The sequence below is a fragment of the Schistocerca americana genome, chromosome 6 (assembly GCF_021461395.2).
Source record: "Schistocerca americana isolate TAMUIC-IGC-003095 chromosome 6, iqSchAmer2.1, whole genome shotgun sequence".
Lineage (NCBI taxonomy): Eukaryota > Metazoa > Arthropoda > Insecta > Orthoptera > Acrididae > Schistocerca > Schistocerca americana.
In genome coordinates, this window is record NC_060124.1 from 435,699,431 (window position 1) to 435,724,277 (window position 24,847).

General features: G+C 39.1%; 1 protein-coding gene across 4 annotated transcripts in view; it reads right to left on the bottom strand.

Annotated features, from left to right (window-relative positions):
* LOC124619528 (protein Spindly-like) overlaps positions 1–17,316 on the bottom strand; it is a 125,739-nt gene extending 108,423 nt beyond the window's left edge. For all 4 annotated transcript variants that reach the window (XM_047145979.1, XM_047145980.1, XM_047145978.1 and 1 more), the window contains exon 1: positions 17,181–17,316. In XM_047145979.1, the coding sequence (XP_047001935.1) occupies positions 17,181–17,270 (90 nt within the window). In that variant the 5' untranslated portion in view covers positions 17,271–17,316. The remainder of the gene's footprint in view (positions 1–17,180) is intronic.
* Positions 17,317–24,847: the final 7,531 nt, after the last annotated feature.

Sequence of the window (24,847 nt, forward strand, 5' to 3'; positions counted from 1 at the left end):
CAATGTGTACAATGAGTAATGAGAGAAATTACAAAATGATGCACTAAAAGTAGTAAATAAGACTTGCGATCTGAATAGCAAAACAAATGACACTGACAGAAGCAAAGAATATATGAAATGCAGACTGATAATGCCAAGAAAAGTTTTCCTCAGAAATAGAAATGTTACAATCTAATGTCAACTTACATATTAGAAAGCCTTTCCTGAAAGTATTTGTCTGGTGCGTAGCAATGTAAGGAATTGAAACACGGACAATAAAGAACACAAGCAAGAGAATAGAAACTTTCGCAATGTACTGCAGAAGAATGCTGAGAAGTAGATGAGTAGGTTGGATAACCAATAAAGTACTGAACTGAGTCGGGAGAAAGTATGTTTATGGCACAATTTGATTCTAAGAACGAGTCTGATAGGATACATCCTGAGGCATCAAGCAACAGCTAATTTGGTATTCGAGGAAACTGTGGGAGAGGCAAAACTAGCAGAAAGTGTCATATCTCTACTAGCTTACATAACTTCTTATATAATTAAAGATTTGGGTGCGAGTGGTCTGTTCAGTTGCAGAAGTAATTTTGACATGTTCTGGAAATAGTGATTTGAAAGATACGGTGACAGGCTAACATTTCCTTACAGTACCTTGTAGTTTGCATTCTGCAATTCACAACTGAACTGTAATACATGTAACTGTTACAACATATAGGGAAGATAAGACTATAGAGCCTATGGCCTTTCAAAGTTATTTGATTGCTACTGCGTGGGAAAAACTGTGAGAAGGACCTTGTTGAACAGGGAAGGAAGAATGTGAAAAAAAAATTAGATAATGATATTAAGGACGCTACCCACCTATCCATGTAAAATCACAGGGTTGCCATAGGTTTCCCCCAAGTAAAATTCCCCGATTTCCAAACAGGTTTTAGCATTTTTTTCCTGACAAATTTTGAAATCTCAAGGATAAGTAAAGACATAAGTTGACAAAAAATGTAAGGACTTCTGTATTTGTCGCCCGTGTGAGCACAAAATCTTAAGTACTAACAACATATTTTGTAATGATCTGTTTTTAGATGGAGAAAGCAAGCCAAATTGTACGTGTGTTTCATTAAGACCATTGTTGTTTCATTTCAATAAAATGAAACACATTTGGTGACAAAAATACAGTACGCATTTCGTTGGAGCTGCAAGATAGATTTAAAGTACCTTCACTGATTTCAGAAATAACTTCAGAAAAAAGTAGGCCTCTTGAAAGAAGTGTATAATGCAGGGAAGAGTTGTGTAAACCACCAGTATAAGTGACTACCAATGAAATGTTGGTTCTACTACATTCATTATTGTCGTTTATTACCCACTGTGTTATGTCTATTATTTAACAGGTATTGTGTGATTTTTCTTTTTAGAAATACATGAGTACATAGTGTACAAACTGTCACAATTTTCTTCTTCTTATCGTCCATACTTTACATATTAGAAACTGCTTTCGAAGAGCCAAAATGTACTACAATGAATAAAATGTCTATAAAATGGTGCACTGTACAATGTACTTGCAGTAAGACAGTCACAATTTCTTAAATCCATCGCCTATGGCCTCTGGCCTGCTGAGGAGCACTCAAAATCTGCCATATTATGCCACACACAAACAGACCCTGATTGCAGTCAGATCAGTGAGACTAGATCTGACAGGCAGGGCCTGGACATTAGTGGGAAACAACAGGCTTTAGATTGGTAGGATCGATCCATTAGATACTCCCAGAAATGGCCAGAAGTTTTGGCCCGTAGTGCAAATCCAGCTCTTCACATGTCACAGACACCATGTCGATGAAATGAGGCCACAGTGATTAATCCATGCAACAGAGCAACAGATTATGTGTGCAAATACTCTGAGAATCAATACTAATGAGGATAGGAAGCAACTCACTGTAAAGATAGTCACTGAGCCACAGACAGACAGACTTGGAGAAAAGACAATCACACTCAACACTTAATTTTCAGCCATAGCCTGTCAGAAAACAAGCACACACACATTCACACAATCACTTAGACACAATTCATGCAAACATGACCACCAGCCACTGCATCAACAATCTCTGAGAATCAGATTCAAACAAACCAATCCTCATACCCCCTGCCTCCCGTCAGCAGCTGCTAGGATAGCAGCAAGAAGTGGTGGCAGCACTGACTGCAAGCTGAAGGTAGTGGTGGGAAGGGGAGAAGCGGTAAGAATGAGGGAGTAGGGAAGCAGCACACATACTTAGCTGCGGCCAGTCAGCGACAATACACAACAACTCAGTAAACAAACCATTTCATCTACTGAGACAAAAACAAGATTTTCTCCAGTGTTTTTTTTTTTTTCTTCAAATTTCCCAGATATTTCCCTGACATGATTGAATTCCCTGACATTTCCCAATTTCCATAACTTGTGGCAATTCTGAAAATAGTAAGAATCTCATCCCACTATGCAGTGTAATTGGCTTGTAGCAAGTCAAAAAAATGGCAATGAGGCATTGATGATGGATGAAGGCTATTCTCACAGTTTCCAAAAGAATCTGGCAGTCACCAATGAAGTGGCCTTCCCAAAACTGCGTTCCCAAAACTGCGTTCCATCAGCCATCTGTTCGCCATTCATTCAAACCCCTTGCATTTAACACCAATAGCACAATTAGAGCAGTAGCTGTCCACCTTATGACAGGTTCTTTTCCGGTTGTAAAATTGGACTAATTATATTTTAACTTATTCTCATGCTAGATTCAATTATACACTCAAGAATGTGATGCCTAGGTATATGATGTACTATCTGGTTGTGTATACATAATCAGGACCTGGTGCATGGTGTGGCACTGCACAAAAGCACTTGGGAGTTCCCACTTATACTGGTTTCCAAGGGTGGAGAACTGAAGGGTCAACCATTACTTCCCACTTCTCTTTTATGGAGGTGGGAGGTGGTAGCATAGCTTTCAGATGCCAAAGCTCAAATGAAGTACATCACTAGTTTTTCAGCAAGAATGAAGGGGCAAGTGGCATCCCGATACTTCTTGACTAGTGCCTATAAACACTGCATTATTCCATAGAGTTTTTCTATACTTGAAAAGAAGTATAGTGGTTATGAATCTTTTCAAATAACCCATGTTTTATGTAAATAGATAACAGGATCAGGCTCCCAGTCTTTTGAAGTACATCCTCAATGGATGATTTTTATCACACTGAAGTGCTCATCTGAATTTTTGGTGGTTCGCATGAATAGAGGTTCGGGCATTGGGGATTTCAGGGAGGGATCAGTGCTAGCAGCAGTGGTAAGTCAGAAGACAGCTTCACTTCTTTCTTGGGAGGGAGATCAGGGGGTAACGATATGGTGAAGGTGTGCCAATAAGTGTTCTTTAAATTCCACACTCATGCTACGTTGGTAGTGCGACATAACTGACAGCGAGGAAAACTACAAACATATTTCCAGTCACGCAACTGCAAGATGTTAAATATTCCATCCCTTGGACATATGAGGGAGGCAGGGAGGGGGAGGGGGGGGGGGGGAGAGAGACTAGTATGGAGGATGATAAAAAAATTCTGGCATTCTATGGGCCAGAGAGAGGAATGTCAGATCTCTCAATCACATAGACACATTAAAAAACTTCAAAACAGAAATGGAGCAATCTGGGTAAGATAGAATGGGAATTAGTGGAGTGTTGTAGCAGGAAGAATATACTTTCTGGTCAGGTGACTACAAAATCCAATAGGGGTAATACAGGAATAGGTCTAATAATCAACAGGAATGTGAGTTAACGAATGTGAAAAGCTTAGTGGACAGGTCATCACAGCCAAGATAGACACAAAGCCACGACTCACCATAATTCTACATTTATATATGACCACTAGCACCACCGCCGATGCAATTGAATAATGTATGATGAAATAAATGAAATTATTCAGTAAAGTAAGGTAGATGAAACTTCCACTGTTATAGGAACCTGGAATTCACTAGCAGCAAATGGATGGGAAGGACAACTAGTGAGAGAAAATGGATTAGTGAAATAATGAAACTGCAAGTCATCTGGCAGAATTTGCACAGAGTATCACACAATCAGCTGTTAAAACTTTGTTTAAGAATCATGAAATAACGTTGCCTGAATAGAAGACGCCAAGACACACAATGGCTTCAGCTGGAATACATATGACAGAGATTTTAATACCAGAGTTTAAACTGCAAAATCTTTACTGGAGTAGATGTGGCTCGGCCATAATTTATTAGCTGTGAAATGCAGATTAAAGCTTACTTTATTGTCAAAAGGTAGGAAATTCAGAAGACGGGATATGAACAACTAGAATCACCTGAGTGTGTCAGAGAGAGGATTTGGCAACAATTCAGAAATAGTTGAAAGAAAGACAACAGGAGATAAATGGGAAGTTGTGAGAGAAGAAATAGTTAAGGTAGCAGAGGATAAATTAGTAAAAACGACACACCAGCTGAATTGCTTAGCTAATACACAAGATATTAAACACATGCAAGCAGAAAATTTAAAAACAAAGTATACAAAGCAAGAAAAAAGGGAACAGATCTAAAATGTTTGGCTGACAGCAAGTGCAAAACGCCAAACTACAAATGGTTAGAGGAAAAAACCTGTAGAAACATGTGAGTCTCTAAGGAAAGATCAATTCTGCGTACACAAAAAGTAGTTACTTCAGGAAAAAAATCTTTGGATGGAGAGAAGTAACTGTACGAACATTAGAAATTCAGATGGTAAGCCACTACCAAGCAAAGAAAGGAATGCTTAAAGGTGGAGGAATTTATAAAAGGGAAACTTGAAGGCAGTATTATGGATAGTGAAGAGCAAGTGAATGCACAATTTTCGTGAAGTCTTCTACAGAAACCAGGTGCACATATGACTGCCTGTTATGTACATGCGTGACTGGATGATTTTTGTTGATCATGCTACATGGCTTGAAGATGACTATTGAGAAGTCTAAATTGATAGCCTAAGTAAAAAGCTATAAGTATAATGGCTGTTGGAATATTATTTTTACAATTTGTCGACCAGCTGCACTCCCACATGTAGCTGGGCAACATTAATAAAAAAGTTGACTTTTTAGCTATTAATCTGTTGCTAAAAACTTAATTTCATTAAAAGTTAAAGCTTCACTTTACAGGATATTTATCAGATGTTAATCATTAAATAGAAATGCTTTGGGTGTAGTGAAATGAGCAAATGAATCAAATGCATTATCATTGCTTAAAAAAAGGTTTGGGAAGTTTAGGCAGGACATAGAAGATAAAAAAACAGTTCAATCATTTAGTTTTTTAACTATTTAGTTATCAATATTAAATTATGGAAAAATCAAAATACTGGAGAATATGATAGTATTTGATTCTCTACGCATATTTTCCTTAACCGTTAATGTCCTAGGTGCAGTCTCTCAGACCGCCAGTGTTTATTGTCACTCTGTTGCTAATGCGTAGGGTGGGGTAGTAGTTCTTTGCTGAAGCTGCTGTGATTTCCTTTGTCAGTTGCCACTTGAACGTGGCTTGCACCAATACTATTACTGCTTTTTTTTTGTGCTAGCAGTCACCCAGATCACACTACCGTTTTCAAATTAAATGAGCGTGTGAATAGCAATGTGTGGTATTGATTTAATGTAGTAGTATTTCCCAATTGGGTGATAATAGGTGTTGTGTAGAGACCATGGAGCCTGGGGCAGCTCTAAGGAATGTGTGCGTCAATTATTTCTGTGGCATGTGGGTAACTATAGACGGTAATATTTTGAAGATACCACAAAGGCTGCCCAGGAAGCTACTGAAGAAGTTAGTTACATTGTGAATGTTGTGGATGAGGAAGTGGTCCATTTTCCTTTACTTCCGAAGGCCACATTCGTGTTCAGCTGAGGCTATGGAGTGAGAACCATACCAAATATTAAAGGTGCCAACAAATAGCCCGCATGTGACTAGAGGTCATGAGCCTCTGATGGTGACGAGAAATAGTGCGACACTAGGGTGCCCTGGAGGACGCCATTCTCTTGGACCCTTGGAAAGTTGAGTGAAGTACCAACTAACCAGGAACAAGTGGGGAGAATAAACTAATGAGTAAAAATCAATAGAGAGTCTTAGCTCCAGTCATGGAAGGTAAGGAAAAAGTGATGAAGCCAAATGTTTTATGCCTTACGTAGGTCCAAAGAGATTGTAATGAGATGCTGGTGTTCATAAAGACTGCAGGATTGCCATTTCCAATCCAACCAGGTTTTCACTGTGGATGTCCCTCTCAGAAGTCACACTAATAATGAGACAAAAGGCCCCAGGATAAGAAGTACACAGCCAATGGGCAACAAGCCTTCCACACAGTTTGCAAAGCATGTTGATGACCCTAATTGGTCAGTAGCTGTCAAAAGACATTGGGATTTTAGTTGGGTTAAGGACTGGAACGATAATACTATGTTGCTACTGTGAAGCTAATATACCTTCAAGCCAAATATGGTTGCAAACCCCAAGTTGAATAACATTCAGGTGTTGGATTACCGGACGATGAATTGAATCTGGACCCGATGCCAGATTATGAGATGAAGCACGAGACTGAAGCAGTTTCCAGTCAGTGAAATGTTCATTATATAACTTGGCTTGGTCAGGGGAAGCGCATGTGGACAGTGGAGGAGGATATAGTGGGATGTCCTTAACTTCTTGTTTTTGTAGGTTAGCTGGATAAGAAGAGGATACCTATTCTGTCACAAAGTGGGCTGTAAGATCTTCATTAAGAACCGATACACTGGTACAAACACCACCCTGAAGGATGAGGCATGGAACAGTTGTTGATCTTTGGTGGCCCAGGTGGTCCACACCTAGGAGGAAGAGGTATGTGTTCCCAGTGAGGACACTCAGCACTCCCAGAATTCCTTCTTGAGGCACTTAGCTAGCTACCGAGCCTTAGCATGAATCTGAGACACCACCTACAATCTTGTCAATGCAATCTGACTGCAGGGTATCAAGGTGACAGCAGAAGTATGTAACTGCCAGTTGGCTCTTTGAAGAGCCCAATGTGGTAGCTGGTTCATCGGGTGGTCACAACGAAGTGACAGGATCACTGGGAAGTGCTCACTCTCCAAGGACCACCATGGAGCAACCAATTCTGCGAAGCCACAAGAGATTGTAGGGCTGAGAGCCTAAAATGTGCCATTAGCAGTACTGAAGTGGGTGTGAGTACAGACACTGATCAAGATCAGAAAGAAGATGGTCAATCAGAAGATCCCTACCTGACGAAATGTTACTTCCTCACAGGGGGCTGGTGCATATTATAGTCCCCACGTGGTAGAAAAGGGCGGGAGAGGGGGGAGGGGGGGGGGGGGGGGGGGAGTTGTTGGTCATCTCAAGGGAAGTAAGTGCCCTGACTGGAGGGAAATAAGAGTTACAAATGTTGATCACTTGGGTGCAGTTGTACCATTATTGCTTCTAACGTGGCACAAACTGGAATCCACTCATTGACATCTGTGCAAACCAATGTACAGACTCTTCCAGTCCCCCTCCCATGGCCAGTACAATTCCAACAGAATTTACAATAACCACAAGGTGTTAGGGAAGGACCATCACTAAAGTGAATTTCTTGGAGAGCAATACAGACTACTGAATAAAAGGAAATTAGTTGTTGCAGTTCTACGAGGTGCCAGAAGCATAAATTACAGTTCCATTGGAATACCACGGTTGGTTGGTTTGGGGAGTAAAGGGACCAAGGATAAACATGCTGGAGTGTCCTGGTTAGGAGAGAAGGGGCAGGACAGGTCATGTCCCAAGATTACTGTCACTGATGCGGGCAGAACATCAACGAAAATAGACTCAGAAAGCAATGGTGTAGCCGATCTGGCACTTCCAGGGTCACCAAAGTAAGCTCCTCCTCATGTTTCAGAGCATTAGGTGGTTGATATTATTGCAAGATCTTATCATCTGTGAGTGAGGACTGATTAAGAGTAGGCAGCCCTGGGATTCTCAGGCTGTGGCTCCTTCAACCATTGGCCAGTGGTAGGCCTCTGATCTGAGGGTTTCCAGGGAGAGTGGTCCAAAGAGAAAACTGTGTTGCCAATAGATGCTGAGGAGAAAGCTGCTTCTCTTACCGGGTGTGGGAAGTGGTTCCACAAGATGGTGTCTCACAAACTACAGGAGTGGAGGGAAGTAGATCTAATTTGGAAAAAAATGGGATAAGTTGGGTGATGGCAACGACTTTTGTGCAATTGTTCATCATGTTGACAAGATGCAAGCATTCACTTTTTCTTGTCTCAGTACACAACAGGCAGTAAAGTGATTAACATTTTTGTAAGCCAGTGAACACTGAGGGTGGTGGTCAGTACATCTGGCACACTAAGGTGATTCTTTACAGATATGTCCTTCAAGGAGCGATTGCCCACAGTTTCCACATTTTGAGTCTACCATGCTGCAGGATGACATACAACCAGAGTGCAAACATTGGGAACACCTGACAAGCAGCAGGATATAAGGTTGTGTCAAACCTATCCACAATAACTTTACCTTTTTCTGGGAGGATACTTCCTTAAAAGGGAAAAGACCAAAGTGTGTGTATCTATCCAGTTATCCTTGGGACCCTTTTGTGCACGTCGGACAAAATGTACACCTTGCCATTCGAGATCAGATCTGATCTCATTCCTCAGGAGTGTAAGGTCTCCGAAAGATAATTACTTGCACCATATTCAAAGTTTCATGTGGGGGCAACAATCACTGGTGTGTCACCTAGTCATTCTATTACATTCGTTGACTTCACCAACTCTAAACCAAACTGGTACACTGGGTTGCAGGATAGCTCCCATCTGCTTTGACTCTTGATATAGCAGCACTATACCGCAATGCGTTGTTTGACGTCACTGAGCCACAGTGTGTGTGTTTTGGAGTGGAAATGAAATGCTGTTGTAGAGAGCACATTGTATGAAGAGGTGGTGTGCTCCAGCAGTTTAATTATGTGGTGGCGATGTGTTTGAGAGGTATGTTGTCACTACAGTTGCCATGATGTGAAGTGTACGAAATTACATGGAGGCACAATGGAACACGTTATGCAGAAAGTTATCACACAAAACAGAACATGTCGTAAAACTTAAACTGTACTCTTAGGTCCCTATAAAACTATTGAGCAATTGGGTCAATGTTTTTAATTAAATCACGGGAGGAGGCTTGTGAATCAATTATTATTAGTATATAGAACATGTGACTTATTAATAAACACTGATTCAACTGCACTTTCTCATCATTCAATTAAAAAACATTGATCCACTTACGTTTATCAAAATCTATTTTTCTTATGGGTTCCACCACCTTGTCCTATTTGACTTATAATTTGTCATGTTCACTTCCCATCATTCACCGCGCATGCAGTTAACAAATGCAACAGCAAAGCTGCTGACACCGTGAGGGTACATTTACTCTACAGTTGAGCTATACAGGTGAACTGGAGATTGGTATGCTGGCTTTTGTAGTTGTAGGGGTTTTATTGTGATCCTGGTCCTAGGGTTGAGCTATATAGGTTAACTGGAGACTGGTATACAGACTTTTATAGTTGTGGCCAGTGGTGGTGGTGGTGGGGGGGGGGGGGGGGGAGGGGGGGGGGGTTGGTTATTGATATCCTAGTCTAGGGTTGAGCTACAAAGGTGAACTGGAGATCGAAATAGTTAGCTTTGCGAACTAACGACAAAACTGAATATATGCACCAAAAGGTGATGTGACAACAGCCATTAACATTATGTCACTGGCCAAAGCCAATGAGTCATATTGAACATTTTCAATATGTAGCTAATTTTGATCTCTTCTATCTCAGAAAAGCTACACAGTTTGCTTAACATAAGTCAGAAACAGTACGTTTTATTCTGAGGTAACTAAATTTAATTTTGGCATTTTTTTTCAGACAGGCAAAAAAAAAAAAAAAAAAAAAAAAAAAAAAAAAAAAAAAAAAAAATCTCAGTTATGTTCTTGCAAAATTTCATGACTAAAGGAATGTAAATGGTTACTGTATATTTCCCTTTCAAAATTGTACAACTGATTTTGATGACAAGAGAAATCCTATTATACATCACTGAGCAAAAGTTGCAATTTTTAAATACTTTGGCAAAATGTGATTATACAAAGTTTATGTTAAAACCTGAACAGTTTACTGTGAGTCAGCTCACAGATTCAGACAAGTACATTGTACAAACAGTTCACTGCTAATCTGAAGAGCTCTCTTTGAGCACTGACTTGTATCCATACATGGGACATATTGCCACTACTATTAGATGGAAATCACCAAGGTACCTGATAGCCAGAGAAATCCGGATTCAGGTGTAGCCTTTTTCAGAGATTCCCAAACCTGTTAGGAAATTGTTTGAAAGAGGTTTCCAACTGTCACACTGGGCTGCTTAGTGGACACAGTCAAATCTAAGACCAGTTCTCTAAAGAACCACAAAGCAGGATTTTATCAAGTACAACCACATGTGTTTATCAGCAGCACAACTGGTTAAAATGTGCATCAACTATATGAATGAGCATATCTAGGAAATTGTCTACCCAAAAGGCATTCATGAACTAGCAGCTTTTAAAGAATATACTGGCCAGCAGTCCAACAGATATCCCTTCCAAGTAGTCAGTGGAACAAATGTGAATGGCCACAATGATGCATCAAGTAATCATGTATCTTGTTCTTCAATTGAGATTTCATAAATGTTATCAACCCATTTGCTGTTATCATAAATTAGATAACATTCTGACCTAGATGTAAAGTTGAAACTCTGCATTCTGGATGATTCCTCTGGAGTTAGAACTTTTGGCAACAAATAACATCAGGGTCATTCCATGTTAAAGAGACTTTGTGACAAAAAAAATTAAAATGACAATATTTCAAATATAATCTTAAAAATGCCAAGTTAAAAGTACATTGCAAAATATCATGACTATGAAAAAATTAAATTTCTACCTTCACTAAGTGTTTAAAGTGCACTATTCTATGGCACCACAGAGAGGTATGTTTTATGCTATTTCCAGATGAGTATTAGTTGTGTTATCTGTGGCTGATTGTTCTATTGTTGCAAAGAATATTGAAGTCAACATTGTTATAGCTCACAATAATTCGTTTTGTTGAGCTAAGCTAATTGCATTTCTTTATTTTGTTAGTTTTATAATATACGTGCAGCTTATAACACCCGTAACAAAAAAGATACAAAAGTTTAATTTGTAATCTAGTAAATTAGTTCTGTTCAATACCTTTCTGTAAAAGTGAGGTTATGCACATGTTTCACAATATCATACCATTACATGGCATTTTGAAGTCTTATTTAACACTCTTAGAGCTGTTACTGGTGTTAGTAATTTTTGTTTTGGGTGTTACTTAACACATGCATAATACCCGTAACTTGAATTGGAAGGTTTAATGCCACCTTCATCTTTAGTAGGCCTAGGCCCTACATTTAAATTATAACCAAAGGGTATTATTATGAATGGAAAAAGTTTTTTAACTATGTTTATTACATATGAAAATAGTTTTAAGCTTAACAAAAATTTTTATTCCTCTGCATACACTTGTTTAAGCACTGCACCTACATTATTAATTGGGGCATTAACCTGAATCAACTGATGTTCTCCTAAAAAGTTAATTAAGCCCAAAATTCTTTAGATTACATATAGTTTATGTTTTCCATTCTAACTTTCCCAAGGACAACAATATTGTTAACATCAGTTTTAAATTTTATATAGGCCCAGTAAACTGCTTATTGAGGCAAATTCTAGTCATTCATAAGAGCCTACAATTTCATAAGCATACTTGAGTCTTTGAGCAAAGCTGTTCCAGGCAATCACAAGGAATTATTGAACGAATTAAGTTGTAATTCACAGAACGAAGACTGTGTTGTTGGGTCATGCCAGGAATGTGAAATTAAATTGAGCAAATTTATCCCAGAATGTTTTGATGTAACTAAAAAGATTGTCTGGCAGCAATGGGAAAATGATGCGAAACATCATCCTTGTCTTAGTGAACATTCAGGGAGCTGCGATGATGCCTGGTTGACAAATTGCCGCAGTTTAAAAAACATTGCTACGTGAAGATAAAGCAGAGTGATTTCATCAAAGGAAAGAAAAACAGCCTTGACACTGAAGAATGTGTTCTTCAAATGGACTTTGCAGAGAACTATGCTCTAATTTCACAAGATGAGGTACAGAGTGCACACTGGGCACATTCACAAGTAACTATTTGCACTTTCTGCATTTAGTTTGCAAACCATGAAGTCAGGTCCTATGCAGTCATCAGTAATGACCTTTCACACACAAAATATTTTGTGTGGACTTTTCTTAATACTGTTATAACGGACATTAAAAAAGCGTTTCCTAAAGTTAAAAGAGTTTTTATATTTTCTGACAACTGTGCTGGGCATACTTTGTCAAATCTATGTTATTTTGAGAGAGACTTCGGATTGACAGTTGAGTGGAATTTTGTTGCCAGTTCACACGGTAAAGGAGCCATGGATGGCATTGGAGGTGCACTGAAGAGGAGTGTGTGGACAGCTGTTAGATCTAGAAAAGTTATTATTAACAACGCAATTGACTTTTATGACTACACTCTGATGAGCTTTTCTAAAATTAAGGTACTATGGGTTGATAAGATAACAGTGGAGCATAGCATTCCTGTTGTTGTTGTGGTCTTCAGTCCTGAGACTGGTTTGATTCAGCTCTCCATGCTACCCTATCCTGTGCAAGCTTCTTCATCTCCCAGTACTTACTGCAACCCACATCCTTCTGAATCTGCTTAGTGTATTCATCTCTTTGTCTCCCTCTACGATTTTTACCCTCCACGCTGCCCTCCAAACATTCCTATTTTGGATGAAAGGTGGAAAAAATTACAAGCAATTCCTCAAATCCAGGGCTGCCATCACTTTCGGCCTTGTAACACAACTGATTTGCTGGTTTCAAAAACAGCAGAGTCATTAATGACAAGGGTGTCAGTATTTAGCACTGAGGAGGCCAAAGTTAAAACATTACATGCAAAAGATGCATAAACTTCTATGAAGTGTGCAGTTCTGATGATTCTGATCAGGAGACTGTTTCACTATCTGAATCACAAGACAATATTGGAAGTGCTTGTGAGTTAAACCTAACTAATAAAATTGAAAAATCTGATTTAAAATTTGGGTTATTTGTCTTGGTTGACATTCCAAGTGACAAAAAGAAGCCAACCCTATCCAAAACTCAATACCGTTACTTGGGAATCTGCCAGAGTGAGGTTGATGAAGAGGAGGATGTGAAAATAATGTTTCTGAAGTCAGTAGGAAAAGGTAAAACACTTTTTAAACTAGATGAAACTGATGTTTGTTTTTTGAAATTCAGTCAAGTACTATCTAAGGTAACAACACCAGAAATCAAACAACAAGGTAACCGTTTGTACTAAGAGTTCAATTTTAGTTGGATGTAGCAGAAAAAGATTATTAAAAGAAGTTTTTAAACCAATCAATAATAAGAAAACATTTTTGTCATAAATTTATTAGGCCTACAAAATGAGGTAAATGTTAAGTAAGTAACAATATCTTGGCCTAGTTGTACTATAAAATTGTAACAAAATTTTTTGTGTAAAAATAGCTTTATCCTTCAAATATGTTTCCTTAAGTACATACTTCTATTCCAAATAAACTACAATACTTCTTTTCTTTTTATGCAATTGTAAGAGGTAAATTTATTCCTTCAAGAATCAAATCTGATGCATCTATGTAACACCCGTAACATTTAATGTAACACCCGTAACAGCAAAAAATATATATATACTAAGTTATGATGTCCAAAAAAAATAAAAATTTATATTTCAAAATAAAAGTTGTGGCAATACCTCGTAACAAGTGTTTTACAAGAATAAAAGCTTCATCAAGTTTGCAGAAATTAGAGAATTTCCTAACTCATAACAGGGGCCAGGTCTACTTTTGGTAACACCCGTAACACTACTTTTTTGATTAATAACCAGGAGAACAATAAAACAATTCCAGTATCAACATTTCTAAGATGAAATATAATGTAAGCCTTAAAAGTTTTCAATATTAAATTCAATAAATATTTTTCCTTACATTATTTTTCCTGGTTTTAAGGTGTGTACATGTAACACCCGTAACTGTGGAATTGCCCATCACAAGTTTCCACAAAACTTATTTCACCGGAATCCTTCAGAAACAATCTGGATAAAACTAGCAATTTTCCCTTGTTCTAACTAATGTGGATACACATGAAAACTTTTCTTCTAGGCTTACCAATAGAACTGTCAGCCTTCAACAATTTTATTTCTGTAAAATTTTGAGGACAAAATGTGGATGTACCATTAACTGTAAGAGTAACTTTTCAGAATATTCCTCATGGAGAACAGCAGTCTGGCAGAAAGTATTCTAAAAATAAGCATAAACAGTTTCAACCACATTTATTTTCTGTGTGTGTTTAAAATGCACTGTAAGAATTTGGTTTTCTTTGAAATGCTATAAGCTAGCCTTTGCAGTCAGTCATTTGACAATTCACATGTGCATATAACACGCAAATTCACCTTAATTAGTGCCAAAGTAGTTCTGGTCAGCTTTTTGTACCAAAATTTTGGTGTCAATGGAAGTGTCCAATTCCACCCGTTTGTTTTGACTCGTGATATAATAGTGTTGTGTTTGACGTCATTACAGAATGGAGTTTGAGTTGGTCGTGTTTGTAATTTATGTAGGAACGTTTGATTTTTAGATTTTTCTTTTGGTTTTATTTCTCGTCATTGTAGGTATTGGTTTTTTGTATCAATAGTTGTGGTTGAGGGAAATTACTGATCACAAATTTCGTAGTTTTAGCTGTAGATGTTGGTGTTTTGGTATCGTCAGCTGAGGTTGAATTATATAGGTCAAGGGAACTGTCTTATTCCAATTTTCGTAGTGTTAGTTGTAGGTGGTGGTGTTTTGGTATCATCAGCTGTGGTTGACCTATACAGGTGCAGTGAAGTGTCAGATTCCTGTAGACTTTGTTGGTGTAGTGGAATGTTGTAACATTGTTTTTTTCATCATTTTGTCTATTTGGGGATTGGTGTATTTTTTTAAATGTTATATTTAGCTTGCCCCCACCCTAAAACCCCCAATTTTCCACAGTTGTCCCGTTAGTTTGATTGTATTTATGGAGGGAGATGTCTTATTTATATGTATTTTCGTGTTTGTTGCCGTGTCTATGTAGTGACATCATAGGTGCCATATAGATGATATCATGGGTCAAAGCTGACGGGTGGTATCAGACACTTCTGTAATCCCAAACTTTGAAAAAAGTGGATACAGTTTTTAAAATTTTTGAGTAGCTGATTATCACTGAAGCAAAAAAATTCATCTGCAGTTGAGTCACCATGTGCATCATTAGGTTGACTAGTTATGCCACAAAATGCCAACATTTATGGTGTCACGCCTCAGTTTATCACTTCCACTGCAGCTATTTTTGAGCAGCACTTCTGTATTTTCAACCAAACAAATCACTGTGAAATGTACAGTTGGTAGCCTGCTTTCCAAATGAAAACCTTCTACAGAACACTGTTAAACAAATGCACAGTTTTCTGAAAAATCTAACCAAATTTTAACTTCTCCACAGTTCAGCTTTTCCTTCAGTTCTACAATACGGTCAGCAATGTTTTGTATACAAATTACATATGAAATCTTCAACATGCCATTATTTATTCTCCAGTGGTACACAATCTGTCTGCATCCACTATTTGTACTAGGTACCATATTCTGGATCAATATCATCACACAAATCAGAAGCGCACAGTTCTAGTACAATTTTTCCTCGACAATTGTCACCAATGATGAATGCACTCTTATTTTGTGGTGTGTACTGCCAAAAGTATTAAATTCTTAAATTATTTTGGACTGATGATATTCTGATGAATAGAATACACATGGAGTGTATTCTGAACCACCCTAAAGTAATATGCCACAGAATATGGAACAGGCAATTTCACAACCAAAGTTATCCTGATAAACAACAAATATGTAATTCAAATTACATAGCAGCAGTCACTTATGAAATTTTTACCCCATCAATTCAGAACTGCACACGATATTTAATCCCTAGCCAAAGTCTGCTGAATTCATCATCTTAAAAATAATCAAGGTCTAATTTCTACGGCACCAGAAATAACTTTGGTAAACTGTTTTTTCCTGGTGCATCCAAAATAGCAACCTCTTCAATTTTCTTGCTGTTTTTGCTTTCTTTTTGATGGGCCAACTTTTTGGTGCCCATCTGAATTGTGTCACTTGAAATGCACATTTTCTAAGTGGGGATAACAGTTCACTAGTCTATAAGATTTTTCTTGTCATCAAAATAAATTTTAAGATTATGAAATAGCAATATGCAAAAAACAACTGCACTTATTTTATTACATCTTGCAACAGTATATGTACGATAATTTTGGATATTCGGTATCTGACAACTTCCCGAAGCTAAATTATGGTGTCTTGCTGAGAGAAACGGCTGTTTCTGATGAATGATTGAAAAATTGCATTAGCGATGGGCGTTACAGGATGAACTTGTCTGGTGAACAAAACGATTTTTGCTGTAACCAGCAGGAAATGAACGACTATTACAACGAAAATATACGACGACTCATACAAATGTACCATACAAACAAAACATCCCAAACGCCACCTACATAAAATATGACGTCGCATCCAAAAACACACACTGATGGCTCGCTTTGCTCATTGGAGCGGCCCTATTGTCTTGGAACTCTCCACTCCCAAAATTTTTTGCATAATAGCAAATAAAGTAATAGAGAAGTAATTCCTAAATGCAGATGTTAACCTCAGGAAATAATTCTACGTGAACTTCGAGCGTACTCGTTACAATGAAATTGACACCTTTCACTACTCCTGGTGCTTTAAAACTGTATCAGAACTCTTAAATGTTAAAACCCTATGCCTTACAATACTCAACATTTAACTATTCAATGACACATATGAGACCCAAAAATGACAAAAACGTTAAGATCTTCTGTGTGAAATTTCGACATGCCTTATTTACGAGACTCGCTTAGGCCAACTACTAAGAACTAAGAAATTACCTATAGCAAGTATAGGCAAATAAATAAATAAAAATTGACCAATATGTAATAAGATAGCGCGAGAATCACTTATCACAGAACGACCCAATCTGAAATGTAAAATTGGCTAAGAACAAATAAATGAAACTAATTCGAAAAATCAATATGACTACTCAGATTTACCTCCATCTTTTCCTCTGGCAACAATAATACGGATTTACGGTACAAAGTTATTGCAATCAGCAGAAGAATACACAACAAAATCACAAACATACGAAACTTCAAAAACCGCAGACTTCAAATTTAACCTCCATCCAGAGGGTTTCCTAAATCAAAGACGTAAACACACAGGGTGGCCAAGTACCCAATTTCAATTCAATTTTCCCTCAAATATCATAGAATTTACCACAAGATCAAGATCTCTCCCACACATTGAAAATTTTTTAGAAACATATAAGAAGGAAATTGGCCAATTAAAGGCCTACTAAAATATCTTAAGTATGAATCTATATAAACTATACTCATCAAATCTGATACAGTACATTTTAATTGTGAACTTTCAAATGATTGTAGATGACTTCATACGAACACTAGTCCAATCCCTTGGCTTGTACGGCCGACTCTACGAATGAAACTGCATCGAGATCTTCATCACCTGTTTCATTCCTCTTGTCTGTCTTTACATTATTCATTATAGAGACGAATAAAGCACTGATAGTACCAATTTTACAAGTTTTCCTCAGTCGGTAAATTTCAATTCATCAGTAACGTTTTTAACGTTGCGACATTTCATCTACTTCTATTATCATTAAATTACTTGTCTTCCTTTCACCAAAAAATGGGACAACAATGTACACCGTACAGACACGTTGCTTCCAGTGACATATTTACTAAAAACTTCAGTTAAATGTCGTACTTCTGTAATCCAGATCTATCCTTTCCCAATGCCACAGTAAGGCATTTCCTTGTTCATTGAATCCCTAACTGGCAAGCTTCTCTCTATTTCTTTAACGACAAACACAAAAAATTCCAAATATCTCTTTCTTATTTCATTAACGCCGAAGCATATGGATATTTCAGCAACGTTTCACACTCGTACTCTAAATAAACCTCACTGAAATGAAGGAAGTTTCAAGGAAACACGCATAACTATTTCAATTTCTTACTGCACTCTTACAAAAAGTTCTAGCCGATTTCTGTAAAACGTGTAACACTATTTTCTGCTAGGCTACGAATAAGAATCTTCTGACTCTGGAAGAGAGCACTGAAATGGTTGTAAAATTAAGACTATATTTCAGAAACAAGGGGTAAGCTTTAATGTAAAAGTTATGTTGGTCATTCAAGATGAAAACAGAACTTTTTATTTGTCCTCAAATGCATCTACACTACAAAAAACACTATAAAGAAGACCACTTATTAATTACGTGGCATAAGCATTAATGCATTGCAAGCCTTCTTGTAATTGCTGATTTCGGTATATTATGCTTTTCCATATTCATAAACTCTTAGATCTCAACCAAATGTGCACAACACTTGGAACTACGAGTCAAGCAAGGAGATGAATTTCTCAGAAGCTCTTCTGGTGCACATGCAAGTTTTACACAAATGTTACTCGCTACTAAGACTTCTAAATGACAAATGCAGAGAATTAGAATAACGTCATTTACCTCATGTTCAAGACGAGAAGCAAATGAATTACTAACGCCGACCATTATATTGGCACCATCAAATGAAATCTCTACAATACTCGTTATTGGGATTGTCTTTGCAAGCAAGCTTTCTCTAAAAGCCATATAAAATTTATCTACATATTAGTCGATAGCGTCCAAACGAATGAGTTTTAGATGTTGGGTTCTGATTCTACCCAAAACTGGAGAAACATACCTGATCACAACACACAGTGATTTTTGTAAGCCAATTTCAGAAATCTCATCTAACAACACTGAAAAGAGCTTAGTTTTGATATCATCCATTACTTCATCTCTTTCTACTTCGACAACAATGTTTGTACATTTAGACATTTTCATTTAAATGATCTGGGAAATTTTAGAATCAGAAAATACATTTTTCACTAAGGGGATTAAATGATCAGTAACCTGAAATGTAAAACTATGTTCTGCCCAAAAGTTGCCAATTTAATCTCTGTTTCATTGACAGGGACTTTTACATGCACTTCCACTTATTTCTGTTTAGATATGTATCCACTTATGGGATGGAGCTGCCACGAAATTTTTGAACAATTTTATATGTTTCTGACTTCCAGAACGCTGATATACACTCCTGGAAATTGAAATAAGAACACCGTGAATTCATTGTCCCAGGAAGGGGAAACTTTATTGACACATTCCTGGGGTCAGATACATCACATGATCACACTGACAGAACCACAGGCACATAGACACAGGCAACAGAGCATGCACAATGTCGGCACTAGTACAGTGTATATCCACCTTTCGCAGCAATGCAGGCTGCTATTCTCCCATGGAGACGATCGTAGAGATGCTGGATGTAGTCCTGTGGAACGGCTTGCCATGCCATTTCCACCTGGCGCCTCAGTTGGACCAGCGTTCGTGCTGGACGTGCAGACCGCGTGAGACGACGCTTCATCCAGTCCCAAACATGCTCAATGTGGGACAGATCCGGAGATCTTGCTGGCCAGGGTAGTTGACTTACACCTTCTAGAGCACGTTGGGTGGCACGGGATACATGCGGACGTGCATTGTCCTGTTGGAACAGCAAGTTCCCTTGCCGGTCTAGGAATGGTAGAACGATGGGTTCGATGACGGTTTGGATGTACCGTGCACTATTCAGTGTCCCCTCGACGATCACCAGTGGTGTACGGCCAGTGTAGGAGATCGCTCCCCACACCATGATGCTGGGTGTTGGCCCTGTGTGCCTCGGTCGTATGCAGTCCTGATTGTGGCGCTCACCTGCACGGCGCCAAACACGCATACGACCATCATTGGCACCAATGCAGAAGCGACTCTCATCGCTGAAGACGACACGTCTCCATTCGTCCCTCCATTCACGCCTGTCGCGACACCACTGGAGGCGGGCTGCACGATGTTGGGGCGTGAGCGGAAGACGGCCTAACGGTGTGCGGGACCGTAGCCCAGCTTCATGGAGACGGTTGCGAATGGTCCTCGTCGATACCCCAGGAGCAACAGTGTCCCTAATTTGCTGGGAAGTGGCGGTGCGGTCCCCTACGGCACTGCGTAGGATCCTACGGTCTTGGCGTGCATCCGTGCGTCGCTGCGGTCCGGTCCCAGGTCGACGGGCACGTGCACCTTCCGCCGACCACTGGCGACAACATCGATGTACTGTGGAGACCTCACGCCCCACGTGTTGAGCAATTCGGCGGTACGTCCACCCGGCCTCCCGCATGCCCACTATACGCCCTCGCTCAAAGTCCGTCAACTGCACATACGGTTCACGTCCACGCTGCCGCGGCATGCTACCAGTGTTAAAGACTGCGATGGAGCTCCGTATGGCACGGCAAACTGGCTGACACTGACGGCGGCGGTGCACAAATGCTGCGCAGCTAGCGCCATTCGACGGCCAACACTGCGGTTCCTGGTGTGTCCGCTGTGCCGTGCGTGTGATCATTGCTTGTACAGCCCTCTCGCAGTGTCCGGAGCAAGTATGGTGGGTCTGACACACCGGTGTCAATGTGTTCTTTTTTCCATTTCCAGGAGTGTAGTTCACTTTTTGCACACAGTGTCTCCACATTACATGCAGCACATCTACATCTGAATTCATTAGTGGGAAGTTGTCTTACACATTCATTACAAGTTCAATCACTAGCAACTGGTCTCGAAATTCTTAGAGCAGTAATTTACCACAAACCTTTCTTTCCTTTTAAGGACTACTTTGCTTGTCACTCATTTTACAGCTACAACTTGTTCATCTCTCACTCCAGCCAATCTGGATCACTGTTTTTAGGAACTGATTCTCTGCCTGTAGTGAAAGGCAGGTGCATTGAACAGTCATCTTCACCAAGGATATTAGAATCTAACCTCTCTGACTCTCAGATTTATGAAAAGTAGCAAAAAACCTATCAAACTGAATTGAAAAAAAGATATCAAAAGTAACGAATGGTCCACATGCAACACTCTATCTGCACAAATGCCTATGCATGCAATAAGAATCACAAACACTGTGCGTGAACACAGCACCCTTTCAGTCTGGTGCTCTCTAAAGTCTGCTGCTCTAGAAAAGAAATTTGAGCGACAAGTGGCTCTCTTCTTGCAAAGGATATTTCATTTCAGGGCACTAACACATAATCTGTCCACCTATGTAACTGATTGGTCAGCACAGCCAAATGCCATGTGGAGAGCACCACTTCTATAGTTTGTGCCAATGATGAAACTGTCAGATACTGTTCTCTTTCCATGGCCTCTGTTCCTTGCCACTACTTCCCACCTGTCTTCACTCTTCTCCTCCCTTAACCTCATCAGTTCCTCCCTAGCACTATCCAGTTCAGCCTTAAGGGCTCTAATCTTCACTTCCTGTTCAGCTATTTTCCTATCCCCTGAACATACTTTGCAATGCCATGGAATAGACCCATGTACTTCCCCAATTCCCATGCCACTACATTCCCTCCCAATGTAATAATCTGTCACAACGGCTTCATAGAACCTCAGAACAAACTTTCCTACAGCAGTGCAAACAGTTCTCGCTCATGGTTGCTTACAATCTTTTTGCAAAGTCCTTGTAGACAATAAAAGTAAAATGCTATTAACTACAGATTACAAGAGTCACTATTGTTATGTGGAACACTAATATATTCGTTTACTATTAATATACCAACGTAGTGCACTTAAAATAACGTTAACGCTCAAAATTTGTACACCCAAAACATTAGGCATAAGACTGCATATGCACGATATGGCCTTCAAGCATTTTGAAAAGAAATAAAGGATAGAACTTACAACCTTTAATTCCCTGATAGGTAAGGAATTATTATATACACTAACAATCCAAAACATTTGATCACTGGCCTCTGCAGCATTGCATGCCATCTGGTGGTGTTGCGGGCACATGACGTGCAGCAAAAGTACAAGAGGGGCTGATTATTATTACGCAGAGTCTGTGAATGAGCGTCTCGAAAACGGCTAAGTTGGTCGAATGTTCTAGTCGCCAAATGTTTGGATGTGCATGACTCTTCACAGAACGTGGGGTTCAGAGGCATGTCTGCTCTGTAAAGTAGGATAGCTGGTGTTATGTGACATCTCTGCCAAAAGAGCACAATGCTGATACAAACACAAGTGTTTCAGAGTACACCATTCATTGTACACTGTTGGAAAATGAGCTCCGCAGCAGACCACCCCTACGTGTTCACATGTTGACCCAATGACATCGTCAGTTAGGATTGCAATGGGCACAGGGCCATTTGGATTCGACGACTGATCAATGGAAACGTGTCAGCTCTTTGTGTGGAACACATTTCCCTTACACTATGTCAGTCGAGGTGAATGACGGCTCAAAATGTGCCATGGAAACAGGCAGGTGGGAGCTGTGTTATGTTATGGGAGACATTCTTCTGTGCTTGCATGGGACCTGTGTTAGTAATTAAAGAAATGCAGATAGCTGTGAACCAACTGCATCGCTTCATGCTTGATATCTTCCCTGATAGGGATGTCATATTTCAGCAGTACATTTGTCCATGTCTCAGAGCCAGAACCATGCAGCAGTGGTTTGAGGAGCATTATAATGAACTCACTTTGATGTCTTGGCGACCAAATTGCCTAATACAAATCCTATGGAATCCATTGGGTTGCTATCGGACGCCATCACTGTGTACGCAAATCAGCGTATTTACGCGAATTACAGGACTTGTGCATAGACATCTATTGCCACACACATTTAAACCCCCACCAACAAACTGTCGGATCCCAGTGATATACTTCGTGCCAAATGCGGACAAAAAAGCTATTAAGGAGGTGGTTATAATATTTTGGGTCATCAGTGTATATGTGTAATGAAAGCAACCTTAATTCTGCACTTAATACCTGTAGAAACGTCTTAAATTTGTATGAAGGTCTATGTCTAAAATATACGAAAACCGACCATCAACATATTTTTTTCGAGAAATACGTTGAAAGAAATGAAACCTTCTATTGATAAGATGAAACAGACTCTAATTAACTTCCTTACTGTGTAATATTAACTTCATTCGCAGTTATTACAGCATTAACTACTTATCTACACAAGTTCAATATTCCAAGTATGTGCTGTCTGTGCCAGGGCTACCCAAGCAGCTTCTCACAATGGGCATGCAGTTGTACAAAATGTATTGATGCTCTAATGCTTCGTATGCCATTTCCCCTTACCTTGTCTGATGCTGTCCACTGTCGTGTTCGTGATAGGTTTAGGTATTTCCTGATTGATCAGAAGGCACTGAATGTCAAAATATTACAAACTTAGCTTACTCATTTAGTTGTCCCTGGCGGCATACCTCATAGACTGCGGTACTTTGCTTAATTTTTTGCTTTAACCGTCAGCAACCAATCTGTGCTTTTCTTTTTTTTTAAAAAAAGAAAAAAGATTATCATTTCCTTGTTTGCTGTCTGGTCATGTGTTTCTATCTTTTCTATTAAGGAATTATAAGCTGCTGCATTCTTATCCAGATTATTGTACGCTTTGCTGTTAACTGTCCACAAAGAAGTGTGACCTAATATGTTTCAATTAAAATTAGCAATGAACTTCCTAGAACACTGGCATGTGTCAGCAGTTTTCGAATGGACTGTGCCCCCAAAGACGAACATCTCTAGATTGGACAAATAGTTGACTCAGACATGTAGCAAGGCCAATTCACACTGGCTGCCACGTCACATCCTGTCCTATCAAAACATTCTACAATGCCTTCCAAATGGTGGCATGCACACCGTCTGTCCCATCCCTTCATGACACCTAAAGGTTTCTCAGTAAGAAAGTTTTGATGTTTGACAGTACCATCATTTGTCAATCACGTGACACCAAGCTCAGTTCCTCCTGATACACGGCGATGTGCAGATCTCTACATTTCGTTTCATCATGGTTTTCGTGATTGATATAAGTTGTTTCGTTTCGGGTTGTTTCTTGTGTTAAAATTTATAATAAATGATGAAAGATTAATAGAAGCAGTGAGGCACCAGTCTTTATTGTAAAACATGAGTGTAATAAATTACTTGCCCCTACCACATGCCCAGTTGTATCCACAAAAGTTAAACAAAATAAAAAATTTTAAAACTCAGCAGTATAAAATGCTGCTAAGTAGAAGTGCAACGTTTCTTAGTCCACATAAGAACCTTAATTTAGACGATGAACAATGCAAGAAATGCAAAAAAGTGTTGAAAACCGGCATCAGGTGTATGGAATGTAAACATTCTTTCCATTTCCAATGTGCTACAAATGATCCATCAGTGAAACAATGCAACGAATTGATGAAAAATTGAAACAGTATTTAATGCCACTTCAAAAACACAGGTAAAATAATAAACAGGAAAAGTTGTAACTGTGACTGTGAATTTTCAGCATTAGTTGAAGACTTAATAAGTGAAATTCAGTATCTAAATGCTGAAGTTTTTCTACTAAATAAAAAAAATGAGCGAAATTGATCGGCAGTGTCTGCTCAACAACTGCAGGCCTACATCAAAAACAAAACAAAGCTCTCTGGCCATTGTTACTAAAAACAGGTATCAGATCCTTGACGACAAAGTGGAGGATGTCGCATTCAAATCTTTGCAAACAAAAAGCAACATTGTAAACTGCAAACAACTCCCCATGTGCTAACCTACGTGAACATAATCAAACTGTCCAAGATAGAAACAGTGAAATCCGTGAGAGTGTATGGAAGAAACGGGCTGAAG